Below are 26,053 nucleotides of genomic sequence, written 5' to 3' on the forward strand. Positions count from 1 at the left end.
ATCATATAGCTCATTAAAGTTTACTATTGATGCAAACATTACAGCAACATCTCTGTGGTTCTCTGAATACTTTGCAGTTGTCTTGATTGAATCAGCTACGTGTTTAGGGATAATATTGTTAAGAAGCCAGTCAGCCTGGTTTTTCATAGTTTGTACCTGCACTTTATCTTTTATAGCCATCACAGACCCATGGAAACTAAGCCTATAACTGATCTCAAATTCACGGTTGAGGAACCATACTAGCAACAACAACAAAACTGCTGCAACTACCACCTCTGTGTAAGAAAATTGAGCCAAGGAATCACTCACTCCTTCCTTATGCGACAAACTGTTATTCTTGCTATTTCCCAGCTCACCAAGCTGTGGAGAACAAAAGGACTGTGCAAGCACCAATACTATCACTGTTCCAAGTGTTGCTAAAATGTTTTTCATCCAACAATTTAACTGTGTGAAGTTACACAAATGTATTATAGCAACAAATGCTAAGTAACAAAAAAATCTCATGTTAAACTTCTCACAGGAAAAATTTGACAAGACTGCTGCAAGAGGAAGGCAAATAAGAGAAGCACCACAAACATGCCATGGGTACCACTGTGTCAATTTTGCATAGATGCCTGAAATACCAGAGGATGTCATCCCAGCACAATCTCCTCGAATCACTTCATATGAACACAGTAGCAAAAGAAGTAAGTGCCAACAAGTTGAAAGAAGGCACAGCAACAGCCAACTTAACGTGTATGGAAACAACAAGAACAGGGATATGCTGACTACTATATATACAAGAGCACTAACCCAAATATCAAAGTAAGTATTGAAATGTGTAGATGCAAGGGTTGGTGGCGAGTCATGTCTGGGCTTATGAGCCTGTTGACGATACTGTTTTTCAAGCTCCTCGTCCACAAAGAATAATGTTCCATGAGAGAGTGGTGGTGCTACAATGTATCTCCGATGATCTATATCTTTTTGCATACATTTGATCAATTGAAGATCTGACTGTTTACGTAGCTGATGGAATCGTGAGAGGCTTTCGTTGAGTGGAATGCTACTAGGCTCAGCTTCACACCCACTTTCCCCCATATCAACTGAAAAGAGGAAGAAGACTATTTTCAATATCTTTAGAATACAAGTATAAATAAGAAGAAACTGTCATCACTGAGTAATAATGTCAGAATTGTGGCTAAAAAGAAGAGACTGAAGCGAAGTTAAATGCTTTGTAAAATGGAGGATGGAACCTCAAGCATGAAACATAGAAAGACTTAAATAAAAAGAGAGAAATTACTCTTGTACATAATACACATGCCAATGCATGAGTCTTATTACACAGTATTTATTTGTTCTTCTTCTTTCCTGGCTAAGTGCCTAAAGAGCAAGTCATTCATGAAGTACTGAGAAGGTAGTAAGTGAGAAAGTTCAGTGCTATATATAAGTAATACTACTTTCCAGTCAGCATGAAATGTGTCGATGAGATTTGGCACTAGACTGAAGATATCTTGTGAAATCTTCAAGAGGTATCACCCCCACAACCCAGACTGGTCCTAGGCTGTTGGACTAGGTTGTTCGTCAACTAAGCTGATGGAAGCCACAGCCTGCAGGTCCACTGGGAAACCCGAGCAATCTTAAATGCTACCAAAAAGCAAGGCCTTTCACATTGGTGTGGTAATTACAACTCAACTGAAGGTGATTTTCATTTAACTACTTTTCCAAAAGGATGGATGAACAGTTCAGCGACCTGCTGGTACTGAAAGGATTTCAAACTTTGGCATAATAAGAGAATTAAGGACAGAAAATATCCCAACACCACTAATGCACTTTTTGAAATCAGTTGTGAATGGAAACAAAAATATTAGTGAGCAAGTGGCCACAAGATACAACTAAAGTGTACCCTTTTGAAAACGGGATCAAGCACTAAGTACTGCAAATGAGGAATTGATACTTACTGTAAATGATGGGATTTATATAAAAACAGGACCATTAAACTCCTTTCTAGCTACCTCTGAAATATGGTACCAATTCTTAGTGCAGGAGATTACTTATGGTGCAAAAACAATTAATTTAAGCAAATGAGACAAGAATTCAATGAAGGCTCTATGGAGACATTTTAGCATCTTTCTTTATCATGCATGTCCACCATTTTCCAAATGAGAGAAGTGGCATCAAGAACAGATGACTGGACCTTAGTGGAAAAAAAAATCCTCACTAGGTTCCTTACTCTGTTCCTTCTTTTGGAAAGTAATAAAGAGGAGGAGTTCCAGCCCCAGTTCCTACCTTCTTAGTCACATTCTAAAACATGCATGAAGAAAAATTATTATGAATTTTATGAAGAATAACATACTATTCTCTAACAAGGTATATAAAATCTAGGGAGAATGTTAGGGAATGAAGTCTGTAGAGGACGGTGTAAGTACCTTAAAGAAGTTAATGGAAATAATAATGACAGAAACATATCCAATGGTATACTAGCATTAGAGGTTAGGAAAGGGAAATATATAGGAGGAGAATATACTACAAAAGAAGGAAGTAATGGGAGCCATTCAGCTCTTAAAGAATGGAAAACTGTGAGAATGGTGAAAGAGATGGTGATGAGTGGAGGTTACTGCTGTGCAGCTGCTCTGAAAAATGGGTATCGAAGCATGAAAAAGTGGTCAAGTGTCTGATGACGGGATGAGGCTAGTAACTATTCTACAGTATAAAGGAGTAAAAGTGACTTTAAGAATCACAAATTAGGCAAGACGTATGACAGGTCACTGACAAATCATGTTAAAAGGGTTACCGAACTCCATGTTGGTGAAAAACAGAGAAGGTTTAGGAAAAGAGTAAAGCATGGACATAAATATTTTGCATTTCAACATGTAGTAGGGAAAAGCCTAGACTAAAAGAAAGCATATGAAGCAGGCATACACAGAGATGAATAGGAAAGATCTAAAAATCTTTCATTATTGTTTATATCGTATAAGGCCTTGTGCACTTGGTCAGCAGTATGTCAATGGGAATGGAGTCAAAGATAGCTGCCATAAAGACAGAAAGAATTCCATGATACTATGAATAAGAAAAGAGTGTACTACACGTATCTGGTGTATATTCATATAACAATAATTTAAAAGATGAACTCACCATACTTGTGGTCAGCAACAGAGGACTGGCTGGAGGTAAAATAACCACTAACACGATGTGTTAACAAGTCTCCTGGGCTCATACCATTAATTCCGAACAGCTGAGAAAGAACAAGAAAGGAAATACAGCTTTAATAAAGATGTCCTTTTCCCTGGTTATGAAGTGATCATATGATCCCAATATCACATAATCCAGTTCTTTTCAACCAATGCACAGTAAGATTTTGAAATCTAACCTAACCATATGACCTTTTAAGGGGCTCCTACAGCTCTGATTGTTCCATCTTTTGTCCAAATGTTTGCTCAAATAAGTAATGAAAGGATGAATGAGAAGTGTGGTAATAAAAAGACTGTGGTTGAGAGGGCTGAAGAGGCTGTGCTATAATGGTTTGGACAAATGGAGAGAATGAGTGAAGAAAGGTTGACAAAGAAGATACACATGTCAAAAGTGGAGGGAACAAAGAGGGCAGGGAGACTAAATTAGAGATGGAAAGATGGTTAGAAATTTTGAGGTTAGAGATTTTGAGCATTAGGGGCTTGAGCATGCAGGAGAGTGAAAGAGGCACAAGGGATACAGTGAACTGGAACAATGTGGTATACTAGGGTCGACATGCTGTCAATGAAACGAAACTAGGGCATGTGCAGTGTCTGGGGCAAACCATGGAAAAGTCTGTGGGGTATGGTTGTGGGCAGGGAGCTGTGGTTTCGGTGCATTACATATGACAGCTACTGAATGGATGCAAGTGGATGTGGCCTTTCTTCATCTATTCCAGGCACTGCCTTGCTAATACAGGAAACAGTGACCAAGTACAAAAAAAAATATATATATATATGAGGGGTGTGGTTTAGGTGTATTACACAGGAACCTAGAGAATGGATGATCATGAATGATGCCATTTCTTTGTCAGTTCCTGGTGGTACTTCACTTAACATGGGAAAATCCTAGTAAATTTTGGTATTTTTGAGGAGGTAATAGATTTGCTTGAAAACCTCGGTATAAAGACTATTTTTCATGAAGAATTAGTCAGAGGTTGAAATATATGTTAGGGACATTAAGGCCTGTATATAAGTAATAAACTGTTACTCTTTTAGAAGATTCTGTAATTATTCAGTTCATATTTATTGGGTATCTGTCACCCTGGGGAAGCATTATAAGATATTTTCCAGAATCATTTCAAGCATAGAAGCATTTCATTATGTCATATTTCAATTTTCAAACAAAAAAGTTTTGGGCTAAAAAATTCCATGATTATTTCAATGACAGAAGCATTTTCATTCCCTGCAATTTTTGGTATTTTTGTGAGGAAAATAAATTTGCTTGAAAACCTCTCACCCTCCTGTATGTTCAGGTCCCAATCACTCAAAATCTTTTTCACTCCATCCATACACCTCCAATTTGGTCTCCTGCTTCTCATCGTTCCCTCCATCCCTGACATACACTTCCTCTCTGTCACTCTTTCCTCACTTATTCTCTCCATATGCCTAAACCATTTCAACACACCTTCATATTTTAAAGCATTTCATTATGTCATATTTTAAAGTTTTCATTATGTCATATTTCAGCTTTAAAACTACCATTTTCTGGGCTAAAAAATTCCTGGATATATTTCCTAAAATTTTCGGTATTTTTGCAAACGTTAATGGAATTACTTGAAAACCTCAGTATAAGGACTTTTTCATGCTTAATTTGAACCTGAAGTTGAAAAATATGTTAAGTAGAAATTAAGGCCAATAAATAGGTAATTATTTGTTACTCTTTTAGAAGGTTCTGTAATTATTCAGTTTGTATTTACTGGGTATTTGTTGCCTTGGGAAAGCATTATGAGATATTTTCCATGAAGCATTTCATTGTCATATTCCAATTTCAAAACAAAAAGTTTTCTTAGCTAAAAAAGTCCCTGAACTATGACCTCCAAAATTTGGTACTTTTGTGAGTCATATATTTGCTTGAAAACCTCAGTACAAGGACTATTTTTCATGCTAATTTCATATCTGGGGTTAAAGTATATGCTGGGAGATATCAAAACTTGTGAATACGTAATTAACATTCTCTCTTTTGGAAGACTCTGCGATTATTTGGTTCTTATTCATTTGGTATCTTTTGGCTTGCAGAAGCATTGTGTGATATTTTCTGTGATTACTTTAAGCATAGAAGTGTTTCATCATCTCATATATCAATTTGAAAACAAGGTTTTTGGGCTAAAAAGTTCCCTGCAATTTTTGGTATTTTTGTGAGGGTCACAGATTTGCATAAAAACCTCATTATAAAAACTATTTTCCTTACTCAATTCGAATCTAAGGTTGACATGTATGTTGGGAGACATGAGCACCTGAGAATACGTAATTAATCATTACTCTTTTAGAGGATTCTTTTATCATTCTGTTTGTACTCACTGAGCATCTGCTGCCTTGGAAGGGAAGCATTATGAGACATTTTTCTGTGATATTTCAAGTATAAAAGCACTTTATGTCATATTTCAGTTTTAATACAAAAACATTTTTGGGCTTAAAAATTCCCCTAACTATTACCTACAATTTTTGGTATTTTTGTGAGGGGTAGTAGCTTTGACTGAAAACTCAGTATAAGATCTATTTTTTCATGCTGAATTTGAGTCTGAGGTTGACATTTACATTTGGCAAAATTTAAGGTGTATAAATAAATAACTGATTGTTACTCTTTTAGAAGATTCTGTAATTATTTGGTTCATATTTACTGGGTATCTATCACCTTACAGAAGCATTATGAGATCTTTTCTATGACATTTCAAGTATAAAAGTGCTTCACTATGTCATATTTCAATTTTAAAAGAAAAATGTTTTAGGCTAAAAAATTCCCTGAACTATTACCTGCAATTTTTTGCTATTCCTTGTGAATGACAATTATTCACCCTGAATTCGAATCTGGGATTGAAATATACGTCTGGGGACATTAAGGCCAGTAAATAAGATTCTGAGATTATTCAGTTTGTACTTATTGGGTATTTGTTGGCTCGAGGAAGCATCATGAGATATTTTCTATGATCATTTAAAATACAAAAGCATTTCATTACACCATATTTCAGTTCTAAAACAAAAACGTTTTTGGGCTGAAATATTTCCTGAACAATTATTACCTGTAATAATGGTATTTTTGTGAATGTAATAATTTACTTGAAAACTTCAGTATACAAAGGCCTATAAATCAGTGATTAATTGTTATTCTTTTAAAATATTCTGTAGTTATCAAGCTCATGTTGACTGGGTATCTGTTGTCCCAGGGAAGCATTATGAGATATTTTCTGTGATTATTTCTAAGAGAGAAGCACCATGATTATTTCAAGGATAGAAGCATTTCCTTGTGTCATATTTCAATTTTAAAACAAAGAGGTTTTTGGGCTAAACAATTCCCTGTAATCTGTAATCTTTGGTAGTTTTGTGAGGACAACAGACTACATTGAAAACCTCAGCAAAAGAATGTTTATCATGCCCAATTGAAATCTAGGGTTGAAATACATGCTGGGGAACAGTGAGGCCTGTAAACATGTAATTAACTGTTACTCTTTTACAAGATTCTGTGACTACTTGGTTCATATCTATTGGGTATCTGTCAGCTTGGGGAAGCATTATGAGATATCTTCCATGATTTTTTTCATGTTTAGAAGCGTTTCATTATTAATCTACCTTGCTAAGGTGGGAAATGGAAAACAGGCATGAAAGAATGAAAAGATATATACCTGTGCCTGTATGCTTGATCTTCTGCTACGTATCCCAGAGTCCTTCCTGGGATCCTTTCCTGACACACTTCCCCAAGAGTTTTGCACTGCATCCTTAAGGGTGTGGGGCACTGTTGGTGCATCAGGCTGGTGAGGCACAGTGGGTGTAGGAGGAGGGGGGAGTGGAACCTGTGTGAGTGTTGGGGGTGCAGTGTTGATGGTTGGGGTGAAGGTTGAGGGGCTGTTGCACTCACCCTCGCTGACACCTTCGAGGTCACTTCCCACGCCACTCCACAAGTCACTCCATTCATGAGACTGAAGGTAAATACATCAATTATTCATATTATCTCTACAACAAGAATTTTACTACAGAATCTTACATAAACTTCAAACTGCAAAAGCTAAAGTAATTCAAAGACCAACAAATCTAAAACAATTCGGGGTGCTGTTGGCAGCCAACTGTGTGTTGTTAGTTTATAACTGAGTACTGACGAACATAAGTGGCATACAAATATACAAACAGCTGCCAACTGTGTGTTGTTAGTTTATAACTGAGTACTGACGAGCATAAGTGGCATACAAATATACAAACAATGAAATTAAAAGAATTTTTTCCAATGTGTCAAATGCACATTAGTTTCTATTAGCATCTTGAAATTTCAATTACGACATTATCCATAAATACCTATTCACAAGCTCACCACCAATTATAAAATCATGATCACTCATGATAATATACAATAATAAAAAAAAATAATACAAAAAAAAAATTTATGTACAAAATTCATTAGTACTTTCTCTTGTCTCTTCCATATTTCAATTAAGACCCCAACCTTGATGTAATCTTTTGTCAATGACTGGAGCCTTTACCATAAAAAAAATCTTATTAAAACTCTCACAGCCGAATTCAAACAGTTTATAAAGTTACTGCTTAATATTAGATGCCCTATCAGAACTATATGATTTTCTTACATACTTCTTTACCATTACCTGCATCAGCAAGATAATAGCAGAGGCCCTAATGACATGTTACTAAAAGAAGACTAACAGCAACTAAGTGAAAAATGAGTTGAGCAAGCCCAAACTTGAGCTAAGGCTGCGACATCACAGTAAGTATTAGATGATTTGCCAATAAGTCTCTGTGAATGAGTGTCAGTCAAACCCCACACATTTGTTGAGGCTGAGACGGGGGAAGCTCATGAATTCCTTTCAATTCAGTAGGGGTAAAGTTGGAATCTAATTCCATTCAAGTCAACCATATCTTATGCACTTACAGGAATCTGACTGTTGGTGTGAAAAAAATTCCTCATTCATTTCATCAACAAGAAAAAAATCATCTAACCTTTACAGTATCAGTATATTTATTCCATTCATATCACCTATTAATGACCTGAATGTAAACCATTCTGAGAAAACAAAGATAACTGATTTAACTTACCTTACTGAAAACATTTTCATTTTTGCAACTGATCTTTGGTAAAGATGTGGTTTTTGCTTTGGCTAGAAGAAAAAATAATTCATTATGAATATAAATGTAAATAAAAGGACGAGAATCAAAATATGATTAATAGGGGCAGCAGCTGATGGAAACATTACATAAAAATCACTTGAATCACTGTTCCAGCTAAGATACTGGAATGAAAGCTGAAATAATATTGTGTAGAAATGAAGGGTAATTTCAAAGAAATATTCAAAGCCAAAAATATGAGCTACCAGAGGTAGAAAAAAAAGTTTGAAATTCATCCAATATATGACTATATATTTGTGAATCATACACCTATAACATCTAAACAGTTAATTGACTACAAACATGAGAGATGGATTTTTCAATTACAGGTGTCATTTATTCATAACATGGCTGGTATAAGAAAATTTGGCATAAGCTACAGTAATTAACCAAAATCAAAACAGGATTCCTCTCATAGCCAATGCCAGAGTTATCCTTCAGATGAAGACTCTATACTGTATTAAGTTTCTATGCATACACAATCAGAAATTTAATGAGAAAATGGGATTCCTTACAAAGCCAATGCCAAAGTTCACCAGCAGATGAAGATTCTATACTATATTAAGTTTCTATGCATACACAAACAGAAATTTAATGAGAAAATGCTGTAAATGTTATAAAATGAATATCATTAATGAGTATACTGCACTAATCAATAACTTTGGTAAAGTTCAACCAAAGGGGAGGTTGGTGTCATGAGAGGCTATAGAACTAATATAATGTGTGAGGAAACAGTGGCGTAAGTATTTGGCATGTCATATGCACAGCCTAAGCACAACCAAGACTAAGCTTGTTATATGCATAGCCTATGCACAGTCACATGCGGAAGCTCCTTTTTATTTCTTGTTGTAGCTAAAAGGCTCTAGCAACTGTACCAGTCTATGAAATAAGAGAAGAGAGATAAAAAAAATTCAAGAGAAAAAAAAAGTCCTCTCATTGTATCTCTAGCAGTCTGACTCTCTCTTTCTGCTTACTCAGCACTCTACCAAGGCAGCAAATTGCTATTCTATTCAAGTATTATCTTTTACTTTTGCATGCCAATCTGTTAATTCATTAAGGATTTTCTTTTTTTTCATATGATGACAGAATTTCTAACCCTAATAAGAACCAACATTGTTGTATGGTTGCGAGGCGTGGGCTATGGATAGAGTTGTGCGCAGGAGGATGGATGTGCTGGAAATGAGATGTTTGAGGACAATGTGTGGTGTGAGGTGGTTTGATCGAGTAAGTAACGTAAGGGTAAGAGAGATGTGTGGAAATAAAAAGAGCGTGGTTGAGAGAGCAGAAGAGGGTGTTTTGAAATGGTTTGGGCACATGGAGAGAATGAGTGAGGAAAGATTGACCAAGAGGATATATGTGTCGGAGGTGGAGGGAATGAGGAGAAGTGGGAGACCAAATTGGAGGTGGAAAGATGGAGTGAAAAAGATTTTGTGTGATCGGGGCCTGAACATGCAGGAGGGTGAAAGGAAGGCAAGGAATAGAGTGAATTGGATCGATGTGGTATACCGGGGTTGACGTGCTGTCAGTGGGTTGAATCAGGGCATGTGAAGCGTCTGGGGTAAACCATGGAAAGCTGTGTAGGTATGTATATTTGCGTGTGTGGACGTATGTATATACATGTGTATGGGGGTGGGTTGGGCCATTTCTTTCGTCTGTTTCCTTGCGCTACCTCGCAAACGCGGGAAACAGCGGCAAAAAAAAAAAAAAAAATAAGAACCAAGAAGAATTAAAATGAAAAAAAGAAAGAAATCTGCATGCATAAAATGAAAGTTGCCGGAGAGAAAAAAAAGCAAGATGAGCTGACCTTCATGGACCAATGCTCCATAATCACCAGTTTGAAACTAACAAAAATGTTTTACCATGGAAATTCTTATTACTTCATTTAAAAAAAGATGCATTAGAGAACATAAAAAAGCAGAAAGATCAAGGAAATGGTGAATGTAAATGAGGGAAAATTCAAATAAAGGAATATATTTTGATGATATTACCTTTATCTGTATTTCTGGAGAGTTTGGGTAGTCTAAGGCGAGGAAGATCAATTGCCGGAGCCAATGAACGTCTACTCTTTGTTCCATCAGTTCCAGGTTTACCTTTCATGTTGCCATTCCCATCAGGTTCTGTCCCACAATCTAGTATGTTTGGTAAACTTGAGGCCTTTTTGCTGTCCTAAAGGCAAAAGAAGTATTATCGTAGTTGTAAGGGACTAAAGTTGTACTTATAAACATATACATCACTTTTTATGCTAGTTGAGATGGCATGGGCAACTGAGGCCCTAATCAAGACCAACTCTGAAGAATGTGTGTGAGATATGCTTAAAAAACATGTGGATTTGTATGAAGCATTTATAGATCTGGAGAGGGCATATGATAGGGTTGATAGAGATGCTTTGTGAAAGGTTTTAAGAGTATATGGTGTGGGAGTTGGGAGGTAAGTTGTCAGAAGCAGTGAAAAGGTTTTACCAAAGATGTAAGGCACATATACAAGCAGGAAGAGAGGAGAGTGATTGATTCCCAGTGAAGGTCGGTCTGCAGCAGGGGTGTGTAATGTCCCCATGGTTGTCCGTTTATGGATAGGGAGGTTAGAGAGGTAAATGTAAAAGTTTTGGAAAGAGGGGCGAGTATGCAGCCTGTTGGGGATGAGAGGACCTGGGAAGAGAGTCAGTTGTTGTTCACTGATGATACAGTGCTGGTGGCTGATTCAAGTGAGAAACTGCAGAAGTTGGTGAATAAGTTTGGATAAGTGTGTGAAAAGAGAGAGGTGAGAGTAAATGTGAATAAGAGCAAGGTTATTACGTTCAGTAGGGTTGAGAGACAAATTAATTGGGACGCAAGTTTGAATGGAGAAAAACTGAAGGAAGTGAAGTGTTTTACTCACCTGGGAGTGGACTTAGCAGGAATGGAACCATGGAAGCGGAAGTGAGTCACAGGATGGGGGAGGGGGCAAAGGTTCTGGGCATGATGAAGAATGTAAGGAAAGAAAGAATATCATTTCGGAGAGCAAAAATGGGTATGTTTGAAGGAATAGTAGTTCCAACAATATTATGTGGTTGTGAGGCATGGGCTATAGATAGGGTTATACGGAAGAGAGTGGATGTGTTGGAAATAAAATGTGGTGTGAGGTGCGGTGGTTTGATCAAGTAAGTTATGAAAAGGAAAGAGAGATGTGCGGAAATAAAAAGAGTGTGGTTGAGAGAGCAGAAGAGGGTGTTTTGGAATGGTATGGTCACATGGAGAGAATGAGTGAGGAAAGACTGACAAAGAGGATATATATGTGTCAGAGGTGGAGGGAATGAGGAGAAGTAGGAGCCCAAATTGGAGGTGGAAGGATGGAGTGAAAAAGACTTTGAGCAATCAGGGCCTGAACACACAGGAGGGTGAAAGGCGTGCAAGGAATAAGAGCAAATTGGAACGTTGTGGTATACCGGGGTTGACATGTCAATGGATTGAACCAGGGCATGTGAAGCATCTGGGGTAAACCATGGAAAGTTTTGTGGGGCCTGGATGTGGAAAGGGAGCTGTGGTTTCAGTGCATTACAAATAACAGCTAAAGACTGAGTGCGAACGAATGTGGCTTTTGTTGTCTTTTCCTAACGCTACCTCACGTGCGCACGGGGAAAAAGGGGGTGCCATTTCATGTGTGGTGGGGTGGTGACGAGAATGGATAAAGGCAGCATGTATGAATATGTACATGTGTATATATGTATGTGTCTGTGAATGTATATGTATGACATGGTATGGAAATGAGGAAAGAATGATTTTGGAATGACAAAAAGAGTGCATTTCTATGACATGAATGGAATTAAGTAAAATAATGGGTTGATATTAAGGTGGATGGACCAAGAAAAAATATATAAAAGGGACATATCAAGAGTGAATAAGCAATGTGTTGCAATGTGTTGAGATTATTTTTTGCAAAAAAGACCACCCTACAGCACTGTGGAACACGACTTGGTTGAATAAAGATAAACAAAAATTACTGTACAAACCTTTGGCTGTTTATGAGACATGTAGCATTCATCTGGCTTTCCGAGTGTGTCTGCACTGACTTGCTTATTTTCAAAACCCAGAATAAAGTAGGTATTAAGCCCTGGAAAAGAGAGAAAATATAAATCACACTCAATGTCACAACAATATTTTCTTAATTCAACATCTTTAAAAGTATGCTCTGGTTTCAATACATTACGTGACAGTTATAGAATGGTCATGTGAAAAGAGACCATTGTTAAATTTTTTACTAAAGTGAACTCATTACAACAGAAGAGAATTAGGTATAAAAGTTCAAGAAACCTATTTCAAACCCTCTCACTGCTAATGTCCCTAAATGGGGCAAGCATAGTAAGGTGCTACTGTCCTCAATCAAAGCGAATATTTTCTGGCTACAAATTAAATTCTGCATGCACTTTGGGCTGGCAACAGATGTCAAACTAAACAAAGCATGAGTCATCAGAGCTTTTGTGCACTTCTACTAGGGACTCAGAATCTGTGGCACCCACCACCATCCACTGCACCCTCTGCCACACACACATACACATTACCCTTACTTGGACTGGCCAATCTGTTAAATAACGCATTTTTCCTAAACTACAAATGCTTAACTCTTAATTCCTAATACATCGTTTTGATTACTTTTCTGCACCTAATCATATAAATAATACTGTTGCACTCCTCTAACCCAAGTAGCTGTCTTTTCTTTCTGCCTTACCCAGCACCATGTATTGATAGAGAAGCGGTTAGGGATGCTTTCTGGAGAATACTTGAAAAAAAAGGGCAAGTAAAACCAGGGAGGAAACTGTATATGATGAATGATTTATATGGTTGGGTTAGGGAATGATCAGAGGAGGGAATGATACATGGGTACTGGTAAGCACACTAGGTAGAAGTAGTCTTGAAAACAAGGTGCCACAGTTGCCCTCTGCCAGTGTACAGTTATGAGTGATGCAAAAAAGGTTAAGAAAGGCTGGAGTTCACCAGTTATGGAGATTTTTGCTAAGGCCACCCCCTTGAGAGGATTCCCAAAGTGAATGGACATCAGAGATATACACAGAATAGTCCTGGATCCTAAGTATAAATGAGAGTGGGGTAAGAACAGAAGGACTGTGTGCATTAACAAGTATCAATGTTGTATATACATACTTTAAACAAAAAATTTTCATGAATACACATGGTACAGACAGGGGAAAGATAGGGTACCCAAAGGTATGACATTTGTTTCTAGTGGGAAGAAGTATGATAAACTGGATGCATATGTGCAGTCTGGGAAAAGACTCCTTTCTTCTGGTTTTATATTAAAGAACAACAAATTCTCCATGAGATTTAACTGGTCTCATAAGAAAAAATGAATCTGTTACCAAAACACCCACCTTATAAAAAAAGTAGAGTGTGACTCTTCCAAGACAGAAGTGCATAACTAACCCCATGCATAGGAGATAATCATTTGTAAACCTCTCCATGGTTTACCATAGATGTTCTACATGCCCTGGTTCAGTCCACTGACAGCACAATGACCATGTATACCATAAATTTCCAATTCACGCAAACCCACGCATGCATTTCCCCTTCCTGTAAGTTCAGGCCCCAATTGCTCAAAATCATTTTCACTTCATCCTTCTATCTCGAATTTGGTCTCCTCATTCTCCTTGTTCCCCCTACCTCTGACACATATCCACCTTTTTCAGCACACCCTCTTCTGCTCTCTCAACCACACTATTTTCATAAACACACATCTCTCTTTCGTTACTTACTCAATCAAACCACCTCACACCACACAAAGTCCTCAAACATTTCATTTCAACCACAACATTCCTCCTTCACACAGCCTTACCTATGGCCCATGCCTCACATCCATATATATTGCTGGGAATATCATTCCTTCAAACATACTCATTTTTGCCCTCCCAGATAATGTTTTCTCTTTCCACACATTCTTTAGCACTTCAAGAACCTTCACCCTTTGCCCCACCCAACAACTCATCTCTGCTTTCATGATTCCATTTATTACCAAGTCCAAGACCAGGTATCTAAAACACTTAACTTCCTTCAAATTTTCTCCTTTCAAACTCACACACCAACTAATAATCTGTCCCTCAACCCTGCTAAACCTAATAACTTTGCTTTTATTCATATTAACTCTAAACTTTCTCCATTCACATACTTTTCCAAACTTTGCTGAGTGAGATTTCATGCACCTAGTCAACCCCATTACATATGGAATGGAATCATCATAATATATGCCACACATAGATAGATGGGTCTGGGATATGGGAGCAAGAATATCACCCAAGATATTCTATGGTTCCAGTAAACTGGAACCATTACAAAATAATTGGATTTAATGCTTCAAGGAACTTATGCTAGGCATGTAATGGGGAATTCATAAAGCATGAAATGCATGTATAAATTGTTAAGCTAAATGCTGCACTACATCAACATCCTACATCTGTAAAACTAAAGCACTTTGAGGATCAGAATAATTCAAAGCACACACTATGAGGATCAGAATAATTCAAAGCACTTATATATACAATTCATATTTTGCAGTTAAAAAGGGCTGCATTCATGGCAAGCAATTGTTTGCTGTCTAGACAGTGAACAATGTTTATCACTTTTACACGAATAAAAAATGAAAAAAGATACTCATGCCAAGATGATGCATGAGATCTATATCTTCAAGATTTGAAACAAAGCCAGTCTTGGCTGACAAAGGAATGAGTGTATAGGCACACCCCTATTGGAAGGGATGAAATACAGGTTGAATTAAATCTTCACTAGTCATCTGACAACTGTTTAGAAGTTGTTTCACTCATTTTAAGTAACTCAGACAGCCTGTGGTTTGTTCAACATAAGTCAGATGAATAACTTAATATCTTGTGGGGAAACAGTTTGTAAAACATATGAAACATTTAAAGTAGACCCTACCTTTAACTTGTGGTCCCTCAACAGTTATGTATGTATCCTTTGGCAAAAACTTGAGTGTGGCTTCTGACACATGGACTTGACCTGGCCGGCCTGTTGATTCCATCTCATTGGCAAGACTAACATCATTTGACCAAACATCAAACTTGAAACGTTTTGTGCCAACAATACCACATAATACCTGCAAGAAAACTTTTTTTATCAACAAAATCTCTTAAATCCATAGCACCATACAAAGAGGTAAGCTAAACAGGAAGATGAGAATAAGTTACAAGGGATACCAAAATTCTTGAGTGATATGGAGGTGTTAAGTGAAGCAAAGATGATGTGAGCCAGTTGATTTTGCATCCTGAAGAGTTGTGTTGTACAAATGTCTTTTCTTACATAAGGTGATACAAATGTACCAATGGTAAACTGAATATGGTAGATTTAAACATCTCTTAATCTATATAATTTTGAAGAGAAGGTGGAAAAATACATGGACACAAAAACAAGAAATGGGTGAGAATGGGGAACGTCTGATTGTTATATAATGCACATTTCTATTTTCATTTTTTCTTATATAGGGCCCTCAGAACCATGACAACTATGAAGGTTCACAATTTCAAGTAAGAGAATGCATGCAGCAAAGGTTTTACATGTGCTAGGGGTATGAACTGTTAGGTGACCACAATCTTGCATGAAGATAACACTGTGGAGAAGATGAATTGCAACACATACACCTACAGTTTATCACATAATGGATGAAGAGATTGTCAGCTTGGTTATGCAATCCAAAAAAGATAAATACAAGCAAAGTCACAGCGTCAGTGAAGAACTGCAAGAAAAGATCACCATGGATCATGGAATGGCAATAGGGGATGGAGTACATGATGTTCTTGGAGCAATGGAACTTCATAACCCTGCAATAAATAAGAAATATACAATGTATCCAGGAGAAACCCAAGAAAAACACAAGTTTTAGGGTAAATGACTCTTCAAGAAGTTTAACTGATCTTTAAAGCATTGTAAAAATCCAAAAAGTGTAATTCTAAACCAACCATGAAGCTCAGTCCCTATGCATAATACTACCATACCACAGCTTATTTCTGACAGCCATCCATGTGAACTGATCCCAACTCCTAAAATGGATGAATTGCAAGATCTGCCTCCTGCCTCTCCTCTTACCTCAACCTTAACTGAGCCTAATGCCATTCCAAACACTTCTATATAACTGCCCACCACTATCTTAGCTTATATAATATTTTTTGGTAGTGTAAACAGGAAAGGATTTTGGGTATGTAAGCTACAATAATATCAGTAACTCTTTATCAAGCAGATAGATGCACCAAGGAGTTTTTATTAGGGGTGCAAGGCAAGTGTACAAGATAAAGGGAATGAGTGGGTCCAAGTAAAGGTGGATCAGCATCAAAAACACATAATGTCACCATAGCCATTCAATCTGTTCATGGACAAGTTTGTGCAAGAGACGGCTAAATGGATCTTGAAGAGGAGCAGTTCTACAGCATACTTATGTGGAGGGACCAAGGAAGTGAATATGTTGTTGTTTGTAGATGACATGGCTCTGGTGGAAGACATGTGAGAAACAAGAATTTGTGAAAGGAGGATGCTATGAGTGAATGTGATAAAAGTAATGTTATGAGGTTTGGCATAGGGTAGAGACTGGTTGGTTTCAGTATGTCTGAATGGAGAGATTTTGGAGAAATTAGTGACTTTTAAACATCTTGTCATGGATATGGTAGCATATGGAACAATGGGAGCTGAAATGAATCATAGGGTGAGGAGGGTAAAGGTCCTGGGTGCACTGGGGGTTGCATGCAGAGAGAGGTTGCCGTCTGTGAGAACATAGAAGGAAGCAAAGCGCACTACCTACCTACCTATGTTGAGATTTGGCACAATGGCTTATTGCTTGTTTTGCTTGTTAGGTAATGCTATTTCTCTTGACTGTTACTCATCACATCTTACATGTTGTATAATACTATTTTTTTTTGTGGCTACTCTTCTGGTGAACTTTATATTCACCAGGTATTGTCATCGACTAGGAGCCTTATCTTTTTTGAATGTTCCCATAGTTGCTCCATTTATGTTTCATATTTCATACAGTATTGCATTAAATATGGATTTCAGTTTCCCTGCTAGACATTCGTATAATTTTGTATGGTGCCTTTTAAGTATATTTCCAGGTATCGCACTTGAATCAATGACTCCGTCTTGCTTTCAAGTCTTAAATATTGCTCTTCATGCCTTCTACTTCCTGCTATGCATATATTACCAGAGACTGAGATGGAGGGGGAAGAAAAGAGTGAAAGAGTCTTTGAGCTACTGGAGCATGAACATCAAGGAAGGTAAGTGGCATATACGGAATACAGCAAACTGGAGAAATGTGGTATAATGGGTTGATATGCTATTGATGTACTGAAATTGGATTTAAAGAAGTCAGAGGAAACCATGGGATGGTCTTTGGGGTTCAGCTGTGGATAATAGAATCTGGTAATGGTTCATTATATAGGAGAGCTAGACAGTGGATGTCAGGAAAAGGGGGCTGTTCTTCATCTGCCCCTTGAACTACCTCATCACACAGCTCACTCGTAAAAAAAAGCAATAATAAGTGAGACATTCAAATATTCTAGCAAAGGCTTATATAAAGTACCCTATCCTGTTGCAACACCTCAACTTACATAAGCCAAGCCTAAACCACTCCAATTCAGAAATCGAACCCATCCTATGTTACCTACCCAACTGTAGTCCTGATAATAAAATTACAACAGTATCAGAAATTACTGCGAATCAATTACAAGAAGAATTTGTACTCAAGCCTTAAAAGTGCACGTTATTACTAATGCTCTGACCGTGTCACTCAATTCTCTTTACATTCCATCCAAATATAAATATGAAAAGGCAAGAGAAGACAATTCAAACTGTACACATGTGACTATGATGCAGCAAATTATGATGCAAAACTTTAGATTTTAGTTTTTTCATACTTGTTCCCTGTTCTCCACACCGGTAAAAATCCATTTTCTAGCTATCATATGAATGCACCAAAACCACAGCCCCCTATCCAAAACCAGGCCCTACAGTTGGCTTATCGACTGAAACCTTATAAATATCTATTAGGTACATTCAAAATCATAAATAAAATTCGTATCATAAAATCATGATAAATGAACTCTGGTGTCGTTTCCAAACCTTAATGTTAATTTCACACAAATAGGGTTCTCGATTGGCAGGCTGGATTGACATAAAGTTTAGTAGTGGGGGAAAGAGTTAATGAATGTATCAACCATGTGGTTGTTGCTTTTGTTCCTTTGGGATAAAATTGGCTTGCTGGAAGTAAAGTTGGAATAAGATGGAAATTGTGTCAGAGAAGCTTGGCTTCTTGTGTTTTGGCACAGCTAATTTAACAAAACAGTCTACAGTGTTTCAAACAATGTTGGGAAAAGAAAAAGTAAATTTTCGAAGATTTTTAAGATATGATTTGAAAGTTTGAAAATCGATATAATGTTAGTATATCCTCACCTTGCCTGTATGTATTCCAACACGCATATTGACATCTTCGTTGGTGTCAGTATCAAACTCCTGGATAGCATCAATCATCTGCAATCCCATGTTGACACAACACTGAGCATGGTCTGGTGTGGGTTCAGGACAGCCACTAACACTATAATAGCAATCACCAAGAGTGCTTATTTTTTCACAGCCATTTTTCTTGCAGAGGTCATCAAACCGACCGAATAAATTATTTAGAAGACCCACAAGTTGTTCTGCTGTCTGTTCAAAGGAAGAGATTTGTTAAGGCATATCTCAGATATTATGCAATTCTTGAAGCTTCTTTTCATCCCATTATATAAATCATATTTCAAAATGAAAAAGCAGCATTCTTTCAGAAAGACATTCAAGGCTTTGCTAGACCAGAAATGAGTTACGACAACAGTATTTTATGGTTACTGCATTTTCTTGTTTTTCATACTTTACCGACATTTCCCACATTAGCAAGGTAGCACCAGGAACAGAGAACAGAAGAAAGGCCACATTCACTCGCATCCATTCTCTAGTTGTCATGTAATAAACCAAAACCACAGCTCCCTATCCACATCCAGGCCCTAAAGATCTTTCCATGGTTTACCCCAGACATTTCACATGCCCTGGTTCAGTCCGTTGGGATTATTATAGCAAGGGAGTGGCCATGGCAAGAGTCTCCAAAATTGGTGAACTCAAGTGCCACTTCTCAGCCTTTAGCGCCCACCCTTTAATAGGCCACTGGCAGGGGGAAAGTCTAGTGCAATGTTTGCAGAAGCCCCTAAGTACTTGCCTCTCATAATCCTAATTCTCACAGCCAGGAGCTTAAGCACTAATAATCACCCATCTCTCGCCATCCAGTTTCCCTTTCATTCACATTAATCTTGAATTTACTTCCTTACACTTTCACACTCCTAAAACCTCTTCAGGAGTAATGTTACCCCTTCTTCAGCTCTTGTCCTCTCACTTACCCCTGACTTTACTCCAATGACATTTTCAAAACATTATCACCGTTCACCTTTAAGCTTTGTTTCACTCAGAGCAAAATATTCACGTTTATCTCCTCAAACATACTACCTTCCCCTCCTCTCTTCTCATCTTGGTTACATCCACACACATTTAAACATCCCAGCCTGAACCTCTGAAGAACATGAACCCTCCCTCATTGGCTCTTTCTTCTGTTCCTTCTTTTAGAAACTGAAATACAAGAAGGGAGGGTTTCCAGCACCCTGCTAGAGCCCCCTTCAGTCGTCTTCTATAACAAACAGGGAATATGGGGTAGAGCTCTCCTCTACGCCAGGGATTATTGCATTATAAATATACTATTACAAGAGCTGATGAGTATACTTCTACTGTATTGTACAGCTGCTGAATCTCTCTACTACCCATGATTTATGAAATTTACCTTAACCCTTCAATGTATCTCTGGAACTAAGGCTATAAAGCAAAAAACTCATGTAGTCACTTAATGTACAATAAAAACAAACACTACTAACACAAATGTCAAAACATACAAAAAAAAAATAATCTTACTTTGTTTGAACTCATTCGTGTAAATCCAACAATGTCAGCAAAGAGAATGCTAACATTGTCCATTCCATGCATGTTGAATGGTCGGAAAAGTGTTCTGATATCACCTGTCTGCTGGGATGGACGTGGTGAGGAAACCTGTAGTAAACAAAAGTAAATATACTTAACCTATAATGCATACCAAATATCTATATACTACTTGCTGAAGCGAAAAGAACATCTAACCATAAGATTATGTATCAATTCATTTACAGAATAGCTGTAAACACATTGCTAAGCTCAACTGAAAGCAATGATCATGTAATTATTCATAAAGGTTTTGCTCATCTTAGACAAAAGTAAAATCATTTCTGTTCACAGTACCCAAAAAGCTGACTTTTCACTAGTAAAGAGTTACCTTAAGTCATATATGAATGTTACAGTTTTCTTCTTCAATAAAGATATAAAAAAATCTAATAAATACTATTCTGACATTGCAGAGCAATATTTTACTTCCACATAATCAAACTGGAAACAGTCCTATTGTAAACCGGCTACAGTTTCAACTGGCTTCAGTCCTTCAAAATACAAAGGGAAGAGATAGGAATACAGTGCTGTACATTACACAACTCACATCATGCAAAATATCAGTCAACTACATAATTCAAAACAAAATGTACCACGATTTGAAAATCTTTAAAAGTGGGGTAACTTCTGATTTCTAAAGAATTACTGCAATGTCCCTTCTTACTCTCACAATCATATTGCCTTATTTTCACTAAAACTAATTGAACAATCCCTTCAAAATCAAATATTTTACCAACTTTCAAACAAAAAAATAAATAAAAATTCATCAACTAAGTTGTGTGTTAATCCCATGAAAACTCATTTAAAAAGATGTGATCTTTTTTAATAAAGACAAACTGAACCGAGGGCACTGCAGCTCTGAAATTTTGCCATATACAAGTTTACTTATGTTTCATATGCCCTGCTTCAGCCTGCTGAATGCACTTCAACCCCAGTATACCAAATTGATCCAATTCATTCTATCCCAAGCACACCTCCCACCCTTCTGAATGTTCAGGTCACAACATCTGAAAGCCTCCTTCCATTTCGTTCTCGGTGTTCTCCTCTCCCATTTTCCCTCCACTTATGACAATCACTTTCCCTTAGTCTACCTTCACACATTCTCTCCATACATACATAACATTTATGCAGACCCTGGAATGCTCTCTTAATCAGATTACACTTGATACTACTTATACTGTCATTCTTACATGATCAACCTGTCTTAAACACATTGTCCCCAAAACATCCACCCTCTTCTGTTCTTTTACATTTATGGCCCAAGACTTGCATCCATTCAAAGTCTGTCACGACGACTATAGCTTCAACTTAGCCAACTTTGCCTTGAGAGACAATGACCTCTCCAACTCATCAATGCAACCAAGACATAAGCCCCCCATTCAAGCTATGACTCACCTCAGCTCCAAGGGTTTCATCTTCAGCCATATCCACTCACAGGAGCATAAAGCACTCCACCTCCTCAAGATTTACCTCACACAACTCAAGCTCAACCAATCCCATCTTGCCCCCAGCTAAACCTCATTATTTTACTTTTGTTCAAATCAACACTCAACTTCCTCCACCCACACACTCCCCCAAACTTAGATACCAGCTTCTGGAGTTTTGCTCTTTAGTCTACTACCAAAGTCACATCATTTGCAAACAGTAAATGATTCATCTTCCAGGCTCAACTACCTCTGCTTCACCTCCAAAATCCTAACATTATACACTTGAGATCCCAAAGAGCAGTTCTATCTCAAAACCTCTGTGATGCCTCCCTGTATGACCTCTCATCATCTGCAGACCACAGTGTGAAGGTTCTCTCATAAGCATATGATTTCATAATCATGTTGCAGCACCGACACTGCCAAACAGCAACAAACATGCATAACAACATCATGCAATTAAAACACTAGTTGACTTTGGTCACAACGTCTGCATGGCACAAAAATCTATCATAACCTCATAATCCCTCACAGACAAAAGCTGAATGGTCAAACTTTCTCACGAAATAAACTTCCAACCATACTGAGTACCCCATAGGACATATACATGACATTCACTCCCCAAGCTACAAACACCTGCAAAAAGGCCATAAACAAACTAAATGCCCTAGGATCACTTACCGGTACTAGAGTTGCAGAAAAAGAATCCCTTAGTATCCTCTACAAACAATTCGTCTGCTCCACCCTAAACTACACCTCACCTGCCTGGTCACCCACCTGTCAAGAACAAATATAACAAAGCAACAAACCACACACAAAAAAAAAAAGCACTCAGAACACTGACTAGCTGCCTAGCAACTGCAAACATTCAACATTTGCACAACAAAACAAAAATACCTCCAACACAATCTCACTTCAATATTCTCAGTGTTCAGTTCTCTGCAAAAGTCCTGGTCCCTTCTCATTCAAATCACTCCTTAACCAACCATCAAACTTCAAGTACAAATAAAAAACTTATCCCTCCTTCACACTTCAGCAACCTTTAGATCCCCTCTCCAACGCTGCCCAAAGAAAACAACAGTAACAAAACACATAAAAATAGTAATGACCTTTCAACCCTGTTTTTCTAACCGTTTCTCCACATATAAACATATGTAAGCTTATATGAGTGGATGGGCCATTCTTTGTCTGTTTCCTGGAACTACCTCGCTGATGTTGGAGGCAGGCGATCAAGCATAATAAATATATATATATATGTGTGATGTCTCCATGGTTGTTTAATTTGTTTACGGATGGGGTTATTAGGGAGATGAATGCAAGAGTTTTGGAAAGAGGGGCAAGTATGTAGTCTGTTGTGGATGAGAGAGCTTGGAAAGTGAGTCAGTTGTTCTTCGCTGATGATACAGCGCTGGTGGCTGATTCATGTGAGAAACTGCAGAAGCTGGTGACTGAGTTTGGTAAAGTGTGTGAAAGAAGAAAGTTAAGAGTAAATGTGAATAAGAGCAAGGTTATTAGGTACAGTAGGGTTGAGGGTCAAGTCAATTGGGAGGTAAGTTTAAATGGAGAAAAACTGGAGGAAGTAAAGTGTTTTAGATATCTGGGAGTGGACCTGGCAGTGGATGGAACCATGGAAGTGGAAGTGAATCATAGGGTGGGGGAAGGGGCGAAAATTCTGGGAGCCTTGAAGAATGTTTGGAAGTCGAGAACATTACCTCGAAAAGCAAAAATGGGTATGTTTGAAGGAATAGTGGTCCCAACAATGTTGTATGGTTGCGAGGCGTGGGCTATGGCTAGAGTTGTGCACAGGAGGGTGGATGTGCTGGAAATGAGATGTTTGAGGACAATATGTGGTGTGAGGTGGTTTGATCGAGTAAGTAATGTAAGGGTAAGAGAGATGTGTGGAAATAAAAAGAGTATGGTTGAGAGAGCAGAAGAGGGTGTTTTGAAATGGTTTGGTCACATGGAGAGAATGAGTGAGGAAAGATTGACCAAGAGGATACATGTGTCAGAGGTGGAGGGAACGAGGACAAGTGGGAGACCAAATTGGAGGTGGAAAGATGGAGTGAAAAAGATTTTTAGTGATCTGGGCCTGAACAAGCAGGAGGGTGAAAGGCGTGCAAGGAATAGAGTGAATTGGAACGATGTGGTATACCGGGGTCGACGTGCTGTCAATGGATTGAACCAGGGCATGTGAAGCGTCTGGGGCAAACCATGGAAAGTTCTGTGGGGCCTGGATGTGGAAAGGGAGCTATGGTTTCGCTGCATCATTACATGACAGCTAGAGACTGAGTGTGAACGAATGGAGCCTTTGTTGTCTTTTCCTAGCGCTACCTCGCACACATGAGGAGGGAGGGGGGTTGTTATTCCATGTGTGGCGAGGTGGCGATAGGAATGAATAAAAGCAGACAGTATGAATTATGTACATGTGTATATATGTATATGTCTGTGTGTGTATATATATGTGTACATTGAGACATACAGGTATGTATATTTGCATGGGTGGACGTGTATGTATATACATGTGTATGTGGGTGGGTTGGGCCATTTCTTTCGTCTGTTTCCTTGCGCTACCTCGCTAACACGCGACAAAGCATAATAAGTGAATGAATAAATAAATATATATATATATATATATATATATATATATATATATATATATATATATATATATATATATATATATATATATATCCCCATCTCCAACAAATATAACACTGACAAAACACATATGCACTGAAATTACCTGAAAAGCACAAACAACCCCTCTCCCAACTCAGTCTTAAACTCCAACCCACCAGACATTCACCTATCAGAGCCCACATTTTCCAGACAAACATGAGTCACACTATCCGGTCTATCCTCTGGACTTCACCCAATCCTTCAACACCACGAATACTGATTCAACATATCCTAAGACCCTTCATGCCCATGATGTAACTACCACAATGATGACTTCAAGCATTTTCTACTTAATTGCCCTGCACTCTCTGCACATCGATTCTGACACATTATTATACTTTATGACTTACGATCCCAACTGTTGGATGTGGCCAGCTTCCTGAGCACTACAGGAGCCTCATAAAGCTTAAAGGTACTCCTGGGCCAGGAAGTACACATTACAGTAAAACCACAGTTATCCATAATTCAAGACAATGAAATATTCAAAACAACATAAGAGTTGTCAATTTGGTTGACAACCCTAATCTTTTTTTTTTTTCTTATACTAATCGCCATTTCCTGCATTAGCGAGGTAGCATTAAGAACAGAGGATGAGGACTGGGCCTTTGAGGGAATATCCTCACCTGGCACCCTTCTCTGTTTCTTCTTTTGGGAAAAAAAAAATTATCAGCAAAAATTCAAGCAACTAAGAAATATACATAAAAACATTTCCAATCACACAAATACACACACACACACACACACACACACACACACACACACACACACACACACACACACATTGCACTGCAGTGGTTGATGTACTCACCACCATATGTTTTATGGTGCTGGGGATTGTTTACCTTCTCCCATGTGCTGTCTGGTGTGGTGCTGTGAGCTGGTCTTGCACATTAGCATATTTTGTTCACCCTTCATTACTATTGTGGACAATGGCACCTTTTAAGCATCATCAGCAATTGCCTGACAGCTTCTTGAATTTATACACTTCTCATACAGAGTGCAAGAGGAATGTTCAAAGCCTTGAAAAAAAGATGGAGATGGGCAAGAGGCTTGCTAAGGGCGAGTCCAAGGCAACACTTATGAAGGACTTCAGTGTTGGCATGACAACTATTTATGACACCACCAAGCAGCAGAAGATCAAGGCATTTAGTAATGCTTATTTGCTTACATATATTAATATTCCCTCTATGAAAAACATTTACAAATAGGAAATAAAAGTGTAAGATACCCAGTCCTCGCTTTATGCAGGATGCCTACATACAATTTTACTATTTCTACCACTCCCTATTTGTGTGTGGTCAGAATTCGCTACTATGAGGGTGTGTGCAGTGGAAAGTGCACCAAAACTTCTGTGAGGACTGGTAGGTGGAGTAAGTGTGGGTCCTGGATGGAACCTGCCACATCCCTGGCAGTGATTATGTGTTTTGGGTATTCCTGCTCATGTGATTTTCCAGCAACCCACTGTTTGTTTGTTTATGTGGCATCCAAACATTCAGCAACATCTTTTTCAACCCTAGAATCAGTAGTGAAAGAGAACCTCTCTATCCCTAAAAATGAAGCTACATATCTTGTGACACCCTGGTGCTAGTGAGGGATTGTCAGCAGGGTAGAAAGT

The 26,053-nt window shown here is 38.0% G+C and overlaps 1 protein-coding gene across 2 annotated transcripts in view; it reads right to left on the reverse strand.

Moving 5' to 3' along the window:
- Positions 1 to 26,053, reverse strand: part of Ac13E (Adenylyl cyclase 13E) — a 52,781-nt gene that overhangs the window by 558 nt on the left and 26,170 nt on the right. For both annotated transcript variants that reach the window (XM_071670346.1, XM_071670345.1), the window contains 9 exons: positions 20,273 to 20,407; positions 18,740 to 18,991; positions 15,224 to 15,401; positions 12,295 to 12,395; positions 10,298 to 10,475; positions 8,241 to 8,302; positions 6,824 to 7,117; positions 3,112 to 3,211; positions 1 to 1,082 (listed from right to left, as the gene is read on the reverse strand). The exon at positions 1 to 1,082 is cut by the window's left edge and continues 558 nt beyond it. In XM_071670346.1, the coding sequence (XP_071526447.1) occupies positions 1 to 1,082; positions 3,112 to 3,211; positions 6,824 to 7,117; positions 8,241 to 8,302; positions 10,298 to 10,475; positions 12,295 to 12,395; positions 15,224 to 15,401; positions 18,740 to 18,991; positions 20,273 to 20,407 (2,382 nt within the window). The remainder of the gene's footprint in view (positions 1,083 to 3,111; positions 3,212 to 6,823; positions 7,118 to 8,240; positions 8,303 to 10,297; positions 10,476 to 12,294; positions 12,396 to 15,223; positions 15,402 to 18,739; positions 18,992 to 20,272; positions 20,408 to 26,053) is intronic.

The sequence above is a fragment of the Panulirus ornatus genome, chromosome 15 (assembly GCF_036320965.1).
Source record: "Panulirus ornatus isolate Po-2019 chromosome 15, ASM3632096v1, whole genome shotgun sequence".
Classification (NCBI taxonomy): domain Eukaryota; kingdom Metazoa; phylum Arthropoda; class Malacostraca; order Decapoda; family Palinuridae; genus Panulirus; species Panulirus ornatus.